The sequence below is a fragment of the Podarcis filfolensis genome (assembly GCF_964270895.1).
Source record: "Podarcis filfolensis genome assembly, chromosome: 1".
Lineage (NCBI taxonomy): Eukaryota > Metazoa > Chordata > Lepidosauria > Squamata > Lacertidae > Podarcis > Podarcis filfolensis.
This window is the reverse complement of record NC_139604.1, coordinates 42308228-42322051: the sequence shown is the minus strand read 5'-3', so window position 1 is coordinate 42322051 and position 13824 is coordinate 42308228. Positions and strand designations below refer to the sequence as shown.

Sequence of the window (13824 nt, the reverse complement as noted above, 5' to 3'; positions counted from 1 at the left end):
AGGATGCAACAGGACTAAGTGTAGCCAAACAAGTAATTTACCATTGTTTGGTCTCTTAGTTGCAGTCATAAAGCTTCATACTGTTGTTGTTGTTGTTGTTGTTGCTGTTGTTGTTGTTGTTACATTGTGACAAATGAAAAGATCATTATCCTATGTGCATACCTTCTTTCACCAAGCTTCTTTTGTGAATATTATGCATAGGCTTGAATGTAAAGAAGTCAGTGTTTAAAATATACAAAAAGAAAAAAATCACGTAAAGGGACAGAAAATGCCAGATTATCTTCCCTGGAGCAGAGGTCGCAGTCTGGCGTGGCCATGGCAAGCCACAGCAGTAGGGAGGGGGCACCCTCTGTCCATGTGGCCAATGCACAACAGCCATGGGAACAGTCCACCAAATTTTCAAATTTAAATTGCCCAATCATGGGCTGTCTCAGGGTGGGGTTTGGGGTGGCATACCTCACTGGAGACCACCTCTGGGTGTCTCCAGTCAGGTGTGCTGCTCAAGCACAAAGATTGGCTGCTCCTGCTCTATGCAGTGCAGCCGGCTTTTGAACTCCCATCCTCCCATCCCTTTATTCCATGGTTGCCCTGGTCAGGACGTTCCAAGGACCTTGCTATTCAGGGCCAGTAAGGAATTTGCCTGCAGATAAACTGGGCCTGTCTGGGGTTTTGTCTACTTCATAGCAACTACCAAAACTTTCTGGCAGAGAAGACATTAGAATTGGATCCCTGGGCTAGCTGGAAGGGACAGGCATGACTCTACCTCCCCTACACAACCCATGTTTTGGGATACCCCCAGCAAAGGGGTGCTCTGTCCAGACCACCAGATGGAGGTGGACAGGCTGCAGACTCCCACACACAGAGACCTAACGGCTTCTCATAGCACTGTCTTGATTTGATGTGCATCATAGGGTGGTCCATAATATAAACTCAATCCCAACATAACTACCAACAAGTGGACCAGGTTGACTGATTTGGGATGCAAGCCCAATGCCTAGAGACCTTCTGACATCTGTAATAAATAAAGTTGATTTCAACCCAAGTGGTTTGTCCTGTCTATTACTAATTGTATCAACAGCCTTGACTCCTGCAAGCTCAATGTTCTTGGGCCCACAAAACAAATACAATACATCTGGTTCAATAATAGGGTAAGTACATGATAAATGAATCCTACCTGGTGTTAAAAGAATTACAGACATTGTGATCAGTGAACATACGACTAGGATCACCAGCAGTGCAATTGCTATTCCCTTCCAGTTCCTCTGTGGTGGGCTGTTGCTTCCAAGTTCCTGGAGGGAGGGAGAAAAAACAGTATTTCATAATTCACACCAAACAGTATGATATTCAGTTATCAGAGCTCCTTTCTCATGAGTTCATTTAATTATTTATAGATGTGTAATTCATTCTAAATAACAAATAAATCTCACCTACCCACCAACCCCAGACATGCACACCAAAACAATAATCAAATTAAGGGTATAAGAGTGCTGTCAAAATGTGAATAGAGATCTAATGTACTGAAGATAAACTTCAGGACAACGTGAACTAGCATTTCACCACATAATTGGGGAAATAAAATACAGCAATTTACTATAATTCCACCTGAAGTGGTGTAGGCCATAATGGTTTAAATACACATGGCTTTTAATGTGCAGTGCTAAATGTCCTATTCAGAACCAAATAAACATTTGTTGCCTGAGGATCTGGTCATTCCATTTTAAATTGAACATCATTTATTTATATCATGATATGTTTTATATGCTGCTCTTGTATTACTCATAAAAATCAACATTATTATGTAGTAGCAATGAAGAAATTCTAGAACTCCAAGGATATAGTTTCCTCTAGGATTTGTGTGTGCCCCAACTCCTACACACACTAGACAATAGAGACCTAAATAAAATCCTGCAATAAAATAAATTCTCTCTGCCTATCTTAAAAAGACAGCAAGAGAAGAATAAGAAAGTCTGTGCTAGATTTTATATTGTTATATCACTTTAACATGCTATGAAAACAAAGAGCTACCACAAATTTTGTTACATTCTTATAGACCAAACAACCAATCAACCAATTAAAATTATCATCTGTGCTATGATACAGGGCTAGCATTATCAGGAAGCAGACTTGCTAAGGATGGGGGAAAGTTGCAAATTCTGTTGGAGCCCTAAAAGTTTGATATGGAGCTTGCAAGTGGTTTTCAGACTCATAGGGGCTACAGGGACTGCTTGGTTGAAAGTAGCATGCAAAAGTTTAAAGATCTTCATACTTCAGGGAAGAGGCATAGGTAGGTGATCTTGGCAGAACGGTCCAGATTGCACCCCCTAGCCATGGACAAATTAGCTTTTCTTTCCACCTCTCCCCCAACCTCCACCCATTCAATTCACCCTCTATTTAAAACCTTTTCTCATGAGGCAATAATCAATATTTTTATAGACATATTTATGGACATATTTTTAGCAGATTTTGCCCCCCCCCCCGCCTGTCCCCCTGGGGGAGGTCCACCTCACCACCCCCTAGCTACGGCCCTGCTTCAGGGGTCCTTGCATAATGACGGAGTCTCCTGGCGTATACTGCACCACTTCTAACCCTACGAAATAGTAGATAAACTACTGACTAAATGTGGAGATCCAAATTTTGTTATTGGGCCCAAGTGTGTGCATGCGTGTGTGCATGTGCACACACACACACACACACACACACACACACACATGATAAAACAACATCAGTGTAACTAAATGCCACTGGTGCCAACATCAGTGTAACTAAATGCCACTGTGGAGACATTCAAATAATGTTAGATATTCTAGCATGTCACACTAAATTTCACTCACACTAGTGGGCAGGATGTGAAACAAAAAAGAATACCATTGGACGTTGCTACTCCCCCACCCATTCTGCACATGCATGCTTCGTTTCCACTGTAATTCATGCATGAAAATGGCAAGAGAAAACAGTATGCTAGTATAATAATCCAATATTTCATCACTTTACTCCTGTGATTTTCTAGGTTAATGTAGTTGAAAGCAGTTTTTTTTTCTGCAAGCAATTAATTATATTGTTTATTATTATTATTATTATTATTATTATTATTATTATTATTATTATTTATTATACTACCTTTCATCCAAAGATCACAGGGTGGTTTATAACATAAAAGCACAAAATACCACCTGCTGCCTGCCAACATGTTTAAAAGGCCATAAATTGTTTAATCAGCCAAAGGTCTGATTGAAGTGGAAAGTTTTTACCTGGTGCCTAAATATATGTAACAAAGGTGCCAGGAGATTCTCCCTGTGGAGAGCATTCCACAAATGGGGAGCCACCACAGAAAAGACCAATTTTCATGTTGCCACTCTCTAGACATCTCACGGAGAAGGCACACAAAGAAAGACCTCATGATGATTGCAGGGTTCATAGAAGGAGAGGCGGTCCTTGAGTATTACAATCCTGAGTCATTTAAGGCTTTATAGGTCAAAACCAGCACTTTGAATTGGGCTCAGCAACTAATTGGCACCCTACTACAGTTAGACCAGGATTGGCGTTAAACGCTCAATTCATCTTGCCCCAATAAGCAACTTAGCTGCTGAATTCTGCCAGCTTGAAAATTAATATACTGCATATTCCAACACTATACAATACTTTCTCTTATATGTCATTAACAAACCATGGCTATAGAAAATATGTAAATTTATGTTTAAACTAGTTATTGGTCATGATTACAAGCAATATATTAAATGCACCAAAACTGCAATTCTGAACATGTTTATGTATATCCAATTCCTTTATAGAATTTACACAGCATAATAATGCATCATTCATATCATTACAAACTATATACTGAAAAATCTGATCACACAATTCACCCATTCATTATGGAAAGTATGGCCATTATTGTCTTTGCTAATTAAGTCCCAATCCTAAAAATGCGGTACCCCATTGCTTTTATTCAGGTTCAACATTAATTAATAATGTAGTAGGACTAATGCTTTCAAAAATATTTATGCTACAATTCTGAATCACCAGAATCAGAAAACAGATACAGAGTTACCACTAATGCTAACATTTCAGTATCCCTGACAGTTGTGCTATCGCCATTCCCACATCCTGGCCATTACTCAACCCTTTTTATCATGCTTAAAGGAGGAGAAGAGCACCTATCTAAAAGCTGGTACTGATTTGTAGATCTTGCATTGATATAGAGCTGCCTTACAGCAATGGCCTTGCAGATTCCCAGACCTATAAATACCACCTTAAAACCTCCCTTGGAGTTCTCTATTCAGTATTGACAAATGCAGACATAAACAGGTGATGAAAAAGATAATTGTAAAGACATCACTGGGAAGGATTTAAAGTTTGATTTGGTGTACGGAATTTAGAAAGGTGGTGAAGAGGGAGCTTGCCTGTTCTACAAAGAAGTGTATGAAAGTTACCAAGCCAGAGAAGTAATGAAAGACACTGAGATTGACAGATCTTGTTGCATGTGTTTAAAAACGCAAAGACACTGCCTTTGACTTTGTAAAATTGAGGCCATTACTGTGAAACTGTAGGGTGTTCAGATGACACCCCCGCAACACATCAAAGCAGTGCCTGAAGAATGGGGTTGCATAGGCTAACCTTCCCCACACTGCCAATGTGACCTGGGACTAGATTGGTAAAGAAAAAGTGTTTTATAAGTGTTGTATATGTGATATAACACTGACACCAGATGGCACTTTCCCTACCGGATTTCCCTGTATGAGTTTACAATGTGTTTAACTGAATCGCTTCTTTGATGTGTCTACATCCAGCCCTGCAGTCATGTCCTCTATCAATAGTGAGAAGCGTCAATCTCAAGTGTGGGTGGACAGAAGATCATGCTATTCAACACAAATATTTTTTAATCAGGCCCATTTTATTTCGGTAAATTATATACTATTTGTAACCAATATAGAAGAAAAGAAAAATCTGAAACAAAATAATTTTCCCAACTTTGCAAAGGACTAATTGAAATTCATGTGCACAAATTTTGAAGTTCATTAAATGTATTTGTTTTTCTTGTGTGTGTATCCTACTGTTACTTGTTCAGTGTGGAACTATGAATTCTGTTAATATTGCTTGTTGCTGCATTACTCTCCCAACTGTTAGGGCAAGGAGAACAATTTTTTAAGTACGATTTCATAAAGCAGAGTTTTCAGCTACTCATTTTTAATGTCTCTGACTATTTTATTGGCTACAGAGATGCTTAAATAACCATATTTTGATGTGATTTTTAAAGAATATATAATAAACTGTGTTCTTGTTCTTTTGATTCTTGGCCTAATTTACTTTTATTTATTAAATGATTTGTCTATTGTTTTGTGTATATATGCATTGTGCATAGAATGCATACCAATAAACTCATGGAATCTTATTTTCTTTGTACATACAGAGCTTAAAGCTGGAGACAGGCATAGACAGATGGACTGTCCTTGCTCTAGAAGCCACTTGCCAATGCAGCGGCTGCTAGCACTGTATCAAAACCTATTCTCTGGTTTCTCAAAAAATATGTTGCACAACACAAAATGAACTTTAGTCATGCCCATGGATACGCTGAGCATGACTTCGTTGGATACAACCCAGTATCTCTCCCAAGAAGCATGCCACTAACAGAAACTGATAAGGTTATTTTTTACCTTCCATTAATCTGAATGGTAAAACACATTAAATAATCTGCAAAGAAAACTATTGAACTTGGGGTATCCTAAAATTGTTGTAACCCTGTATAACTCAATGTCAATATAGATGTCAAATGCTTTGGGATGAAAGTATCACTCCAAAGTGGTTCCTCCCTCCTTTAGCCTATTCTCATATGTCAAACAAGCTCTCACATTTAAAAAATCACACATAAGGAGTTTTCTCAAGACCATTTTACTGTATCAGTGTTACACTCAAAATTATTGTGTTATTTTGCTGGGTTTTAAAAAATCATTATATTTCTAATAAAAATGTTTCTTTGCGCATGCCTTCCTTTCTGTAATGTTTACTCCAGGAATAGTAATGTCCAGTCACCAGAAGCTGACTATTAAGACTCAAGAAGGCTGGATTCCACTGAGCAAACTTGAAGAAAAAGTGTCTTTTGTCCATTAGAAGAATATGCTTCTCGGGGCAGATTGGCAGTGAAGCTATCTGCTGGCAAGAAAACTTCCATAGTAGTAAAGTACAAGTGCATTTAAAGGTTAAACACATTGACCCAAAGGAAGAGAATATTTCTTTCCTTTTCTCCTGAGTCCATGATGAAGGAAAACATCTTGTAAAATTGACTTTTTGGAAGAAACTTTTTCGATCGAGGTGGCTGATCTTTTGTGGTCTAAGGGCTACATTCACCCTTCGACAACCTTCTGTAGGCCACATGGCAGAGAAGGATGTGACCACCCGACACTCTTACAGGTACCAGATGTGCACACAACATATATTTGGGAGGAGGTTTTCTTGCCAAACCATTACAAATATCTCACTGATCTGCAGAAACAACTATTGCTTACACTTGGTAACACAATAATATATGAGGTAATTTTAGACACAAGCTTTCTAAAATAACAATAAGTAAATTGATAATTAAATCACTTCTCACAAACTAGCAAACCACAGTGACAGACACATTTTATTAATTTCCTTCATTTTTAAAAGTCATGACTAATTATATGATAATAACTTACTACAAACAAAAAAGTGATTATTGTTGTCCAGAAATAGGTTTATCATATGCAAGTCAGAATACTTAATGTCAGAATATTTCACTGAACAAAGATCTTATGCCAAAATCCTCAAACCTAGTGGGTTGCCTCAGAGCAAAAAGCAAATGTCCTCAATTCATTTCGAAATCATGCTTTTGTATTAGGCCAGGGGCACCAGCTAGCAGGGGCTGAAGGACCTTGCTCCCTCAAAATTTTCAAGGAGGAGGATAGGTTCCTTCAATATCCCATGGCAATGTGCACACACTTTGCATTATGCCACACAACATGCTCACGTCACTTGCAAACACCACGTGACATGCCCGTGTCATGCATGCAAGCTGCAAGGCATGTATGCAACACACGTGTGGACGTGTGATGTGAGCATGTTATGCGGTGCCAGCCCCCTCAAACACAGGGAGCAAGCGGCTGGGCCGGTATTAGGCAATGTAGCAGTTTTCATGAAAAATAAGAAAGAGGTGTTTGCTACTTCTTATCTCTTTTGTATCAAAATTAATGTACATATTTTAATCTCCTTCCAGTTCTGAAACGAAAGCACTTAGTCAAGCTGCACAGTTTGGGGAGGGTGAATAATGGTAACCTAATTCAATTAAGAGCATATTTCAGATTGTATGTCTGTAGAAAGGTTTTATCCTTTTATTTTATTGTATTGAATGTGCTTTTTGCACAGGATTGCAGCATTAGAAATCTAATAATATGCATCTTCCTGGAATTAAGTTATTATTATTCTTTATATATGCCACATTTATATATGATGGCCAATATATAACCATATGAGAAGCAGATTGAGGGCCCCCTCAATTTTCTGTTAGAGGGATGCATTTCCAGCATAAGAAACCTATTTGAGTAGATATACTTCACACCCCACACAATTGGCAGACTAACAATGTGAAGTAAGTTGAAATTTTCACACAACTATGTGTGCTTAATGGTTAGTGACTGACTGGATCATCCCCTGTGTGTGGTTTTGCAAGTGCTTCTGACATGGTCTAGTATAAGTAAATTGGAATAAATCTGAATTGATTTTGTATCAATTAATGTAATGTATGTCTGAATGATGGTTAAAAATACATTTAGTGAATATATGGGATAATGATTGTTTATTCAATGACTGAAGACAAAGACCATAGCTGAGTGCCAAACTGGTGGAGAGAACCACAGAGAATTTGGAAACATCTGCTGTAGGACAGAAAGCCAAAAATCCAGACAATGGTCAGATTAAAAACAGAGTATTTATTTAAAGGTAGATTTGGGTGATTTGGGAAACATTCTCATATTTCTGATTTGGATCAAACCATTAACAAGGTATTTCAGGTTAGTTCAGAGACTCACAAAGCTTATAAGATAATCAGTGGTCTCAGCTGACTGAAAAATGTACAACGGTTTTGTTTATTTTTGAGAATAATGAAACCAAGCTGATTTAGGAAATACCCAGAGCTCAATAAACAAATGGGCGGGGGGAAGAGAAGTGAAGGAATCTTTCATTTTGATTAATTGATCTAGTTTTCAATCTTAGTGAATTATTTTCCTAGGGCAGTCCAATCCCAATCAGTTGCAGGAGGAATTAAAAAAATTAAACTGTACAAGGGGAAGGGCATAGGATAGGTTCACCACCACCAGTAATGCTTGGGGTAACAAGGTCCTTGCTAGGAAACTGACATTTTCCCCACCACAGTATTTCCTGCAGATCCTTGGTCTTCTCCACTCTGGACTACCAGCCTTCCTCTTTGCAAGCCAACTGAGAGATGTCTCTGGCTTAGGAAAAAGCTGTATCCCCATAGGTGGCAGAAATCCGGCCCCACCAATGACCTGGGGCATAGTCTCCTTACTAGGAGAGGAGCTACATTTCTGCCATCACAAACTTTCTTGGGAAGTTTCCTGTCACCCCCCACCCCCGAGAACCACCATTGCCCTCTCTGATTGTATCCACGCAATTTGGCAGGCTTCCTTCCAGCAGAAGGGGTAGCTATGCTTGTAAATTTTCTGTTAATTCTAGCTGAAAATGCGTACGTTATAGACTGTAAATTCTAATTACGATTTATATACATTTAAAAGCGCCCTGCATTAGCATGCCTGGATGTATTTATTTATATGTGGGACTCTACAGGGGCTGCCCTGGCTGTAAATTTCATCCACTTCTATGAAAAGGAACCTTAAAGCCATTCTAAAGGGGTGTGAAAAAGATTTTTGGGGCAAACTTCAGATCTAGAAAGGTGTGGCTTTCTGATAGGTGAGTTTTTTGGTTAATTGCTGGATCTAAAGTTTCCCTCTTTAGTCTACAACTTAAAGGAAGAATAAATTACACCAGTGCACACCCACTCCCAATTACACAAGTGGTCACCCAAAATTACTCTTTTTTAAAAAGGGTAACACAGAAGTACTTTTAGGTAGTTTTGAACTGTATGCAGAGTAGACCCATTGAAATTGATGGACTAAACTATTTTAAGTCCATTGATTTAAATGAGTCTACTATCTGAGTATTACTAATGCTCGATATAACCCATTAGTCTTGCTACTGAAAACAACTCTTTTGTAAATTTACACAAAAATTAACTTTGGTACTTCCAAAAAGGTAAAATGCTGTGGTTTCAATTCTAGCTGTTTTATTTATCATAGTTCCATACCTCTTTCTATCTGTTTCATAACAGATAGTCTGAAAGTACTTACAGATATAATATGTAACTTACTGGGGAAGGTGGAAGAAGCCAAGATATTAAACCAAGCAGTTTTAGGTACATCTGTTGTATAATTATTTTTCATATATAAATATCCCTTGTAATAAATTAACCTTCTATGAAATCAAGGGAATTACACCAATATAAAATGTTTTTAATGTACTTCATTGTTCTAAATATATTAGTAACAGCCAAGAATGCTGAATGACTCAGCTAATATTTGTATGAACTCCTGACCTTCATCTTTTTAATTAATCATCTACTCCCTAAAGCTATTTGCAGGTTACCTAGATTCATGCCAAAGACCATCTCTCTTCATTGCAGTTCCCATTTCTATTAATACTGCATATGCTTAACATAGCAAGTCTTTCTGAAATTCCTAAAAATAATGAATAGTAAGCCATTTTCACACCAAAATGGTAATTAGTCACAAACTGGCAGTGAATGCATTTAGACTATTTCACAGTCTCTCGCCTCTCTAGGTGCCAGCAAGAATATAATATTGTGTCCAAATACCACATCTATCACATTTCGTTTTACTTTTATCCCTATATTATTTTCTTTTTGGAGCAATTCATACTACCATAAGCCACCAATTCCCTATTGAATAATTTCTCTGAATAATGCAATAAGCAAGAACTTCAGCGTGTAAACATTTTATCAGCTTTTTTGGGACAAATCACCAGACTAGAACTTTGGACAGTTATAAAATCACCTGCTGGGGCAAGAGTTTGGACAGAACATTCAAACTACCAGATACATAAAAACTCAAAAAGTATCTGCACTTAGTGAACACAATAATAAAAAGGAGGAATTGTGCATTTGATATTGCAATAATTTGCTTGCTAATTTTGGTGTCAATCCAGGCCCCCATTCCAGCACACCATGTGTGGGGATGGAGGAGTTGGATGAGGCAGAGGTCTGAGTGAAAAAAATCTTCACCAGCCTCTGCTCATGCAGCTTCCTATTATACACACACTCTCCATCTCCATTGTTCCCATAAGTAATGAATGCCAAGCAGTAAAAAGAACCCCAGCCACCATCAATAAATTGGTCCCTGTGGCTAAACTCCCCCCCCCCCCCGCAAAAAAAAATCATAGGACAAAGTGCTTTGTTCCATCATCTCGCTTTATTGGCTGAGGGAGCCGGCGTACAGCTTCCGGGTCATGTGGCCAGCATGACTAAGCCGCTTCTGGCGAACCAGAGCAGCGCACGGAAACACCATTTACCTTCCCGCCTGAGCAGTACCTATTTATGTACTTGCACTTTGACATGCTTTCAAACTGCTACTTTTTCTTAAATTATGGTTCTTATCCATATTTCACATACCAAGAAAAGGGATTCAATAACTTTGGAAGATGTCTTGATGCCAATACATCCCAACCTGACCACTGAACAAATGAACAGGGAACAAGGCCAGCACAGAGAAAGGAGATAGCTTTTTCCAGCCACCATGACCAACCCAAGCCCCCCTAATGGGCCCAAAGTGAAGCACTGTTCCCAAGACATTTTAAGGATGCTCCAAGGCAAGGGTGTGCTAAGTGCCCATTCTTGTTCAGCCCTGGTTGCAGCCACTGTTTGATGCCCAGAGGCAGTCCAGAACTAGCTTTCTGAGCATGATAAAATTTATGTTTCCTATAAGGAAGGCAAAAACTCTGGAACTGACTAGCTAGTCAGGAACACAGATACAAATCCAATTCAACTAGCAATGAACAACCATCCTATAGCAAAGCAAGCAACCTGTAAAGAAGGTTGAACACTAAAGGAGTGAAGACAATTGGGCAAGAACACACTAGCCTGAGTGAACCAGAGGTTTCAGTTTGTGGATTACAAGGAGTGCATGGTCCTTCCAGTATACACCAAATCTCTCATCAAGGGGTGTCAGGCTTCATCAAATGGCCTGGGAAAATGGGAAGATGCAGCCCAGATGACCACACTGGGCCAGCTCAACCCGTGTTCCTGCTCACCACCCTGTAGCACTGGACAAAACTGTGGTGCAAAGAAGGAAACACAACACCCTTTCCCCCATAATAAATACTGCTAGTTTTATTTAAACAACTTTCAGTTCATTGTCTTGTCTTTAGATGTCTCAAAATTATCTCTGAAATTTCATTTTTGACAAAATTTTGTAACAAAACTCTGCCACCAGAATTAACTACCGGTATATTAAAAGGCCTTGGAGAAATTTTTAGTCTTTCCTGATGCAAAAAATGACATTTATGTGGTCCACAATTATATCTAAATTGTAGTTTCATACACAAGAGTTAGATTCTCAGTGACAATTTGTTACGCTGAACTTGGTTTTTTTTATTGTTCCATTAGGAGAGAAGGATGCTTCTACTCACTCAGAGTTGCTTATATAAAATACTAAATTACACAGCACAGCTAAGTACACTATGTACGTGCAATTTTGCATCACAATTTAGTTAGGAAGTTTTTGGCAAGCTAAAACTGAATGCAGTATTTCTCCTAGTTACATAAGTGCACTGATGTCACTTGGACTTATTTATGCATAACTGGATACTGGATTGCAGCAGATACTACACATTAAAGGGGGGTTTTTTGCCACTGACTTTGAATTTTATTCTATTTGATATTTTGCACCAGTGCCCAACATATAGCAAAACAAAACCACTGGTTCTACATACAAAATATCAGACTGGATTCTCTTTCTTCATTGAAATGCATCAAATATTTAGTTGTAAGAACTTGTTGTAAACAAGTTCCCAGACGGTATAGTAAGACGCTTCTTTTCACCCCACTAACAATCTCTGCAACATTCAGCGTTATGGGGTGTTAGGGGAGTGGTAGTACCTCTGGTAGGCTGCCTTTAAAAAAATAGATTTTTTTGACTTAAATTTTGTATTTGCATGTTGTCCTCTGTGAGTCACCTTATGGACCTTTCTTATTTTTGTCAAAAGGCAGCACAGAAATAAACTCTAGCCAAAGCATAATCAATAGGTAATACAGTGGTACCTCGGGTTACATACGCTTCAGGTTACAGACTCCGCTAACCCAGAAATATTACCTCAGGTTAAGAACTTTGCTTCAGGATGAGAACAGAAATCATGCTCCGGCGGCGCGGCGGCAGCAAGAGGCCCCATTAGCTAAAGTGGTGCTTCAGGTTAAGAACAGTTTCAGGTTAAGAACGGACCTCTAGAATGAATTAAGTACTTAACCCAAGGTACCACTGTATATAAAATATGAATATTTATCATTATTAAAAGGGTAGTATTTTTGCTCAAGACTTGACACCAGGATTGTGTTATGTCACACTAAGGTTCCATTGAAATCAATGGAATTTAATTAGTCATGATTAACTGTCTGCGTTTATTTCAATAAGACTTAAATGCAAGACTTAAGCCTAATATCATTGGGAAATCTGTGCATTAGTTATGTTGGTCAGGGACTACCTGGGAAGAATCTGTCTTTAAAGTTCAAAGGGCTGACCTATTGCTGTTTACAGCTATCTTTAAGGAAGGCCCATTTTTTATTACTTGTGAAAGTGAACAGAAACATCTAGGTACTATATCCCTTGTACAAATGTATATAGATATTTTATTATTATGTTTAGCTCTCAACTCCAGGTAATTGCTAACTTTAAGACACACACATTGACGTAAAGAACAAAGGCAGTTTCCTTTCAGATGAGACTTCTGGGAATAGGTGCATTTGTCACATGAACGTTATCCCACTTTGCCTGCCCAGTTTAATGAAAGTCATTATTTTTGCCATACTCTTTCAGAGTAGTACCTACAGTATAGTACTAGATACATCAAGTTAAGCTTTTTAAAATATCAGGAGCTAATGGAATGATTTCCTTCTATCTTTCAACCTCAGCTCCTGAAATAATCCTCATAAAATATTGTTTTAGGAAACATGGCAGAAGCCATATGTCAAGGACCAGCTAGATGATGAGGAGTGGTGAGAGGTACCAGCACAATGGGTAACATCCACTATCACAAGAGTAGACTTCCACTCAGTAAACTTTCCTCTCCTCCCTTCCAAACTCCCACATCACCTTAGATCTGCTCTTAGGTGCCCTCCAAATTTTGGGGATCTACAGGGAACTGCAAGCAGACAGGAATCAGTTTCACCAATGCTATCCATTATTTTGGGGAACAGATTCTTTCGGTACATTCTACACACTATGTCATTAATTGCAATATTGCAATATACAATATGTTGGGAATAGTTTGAACATAGTGGTTTGGATTTCTAAGCTTTCACTTCACGTCTAGAATGAGTTTATATTCAGGAAAGTCATTTCACATACAGAAGGGGTCCTTCTCTGAACTGAAGCTCCTTCATGACTCGAGCAAAACCTCTGGATCAATTCCAAACTAGTGTTGGGAATTTTAAACTAAGTTTCTCGTCTCTCAATAAAGAACACTCAAAAAGGCCATTTCAAGGGCATATTCTAATTATAATTTTGACGG

At 38.5% G+C, this 13824-nt stretch overlaps 1 protein-coding gene across 3 annotated transcripts in view; it reads right to left on the bottom strand.

The window, feature by feature from the left end:
* Positions 1–13824, bottom strand: part of DPP10 (dipeptidyl peptidase like 10) — a 552775-nt gene that overhangs the window by 172326 nt on the left and 366625 nt on the right. For all 3 annotated transcript variants that reach the window (XM_083582231.1, XM_083582230.1, XM_083582232.1), the window contains one exon: positions 1175–1289. In XM_083582231.1, coding sequence (XP_083438357.1) covers positions 1175–1289 — 115 coding nt within the window. The remainder of the gene's footprint in view (positions 1–1174; positions 1290–13824) is intronic.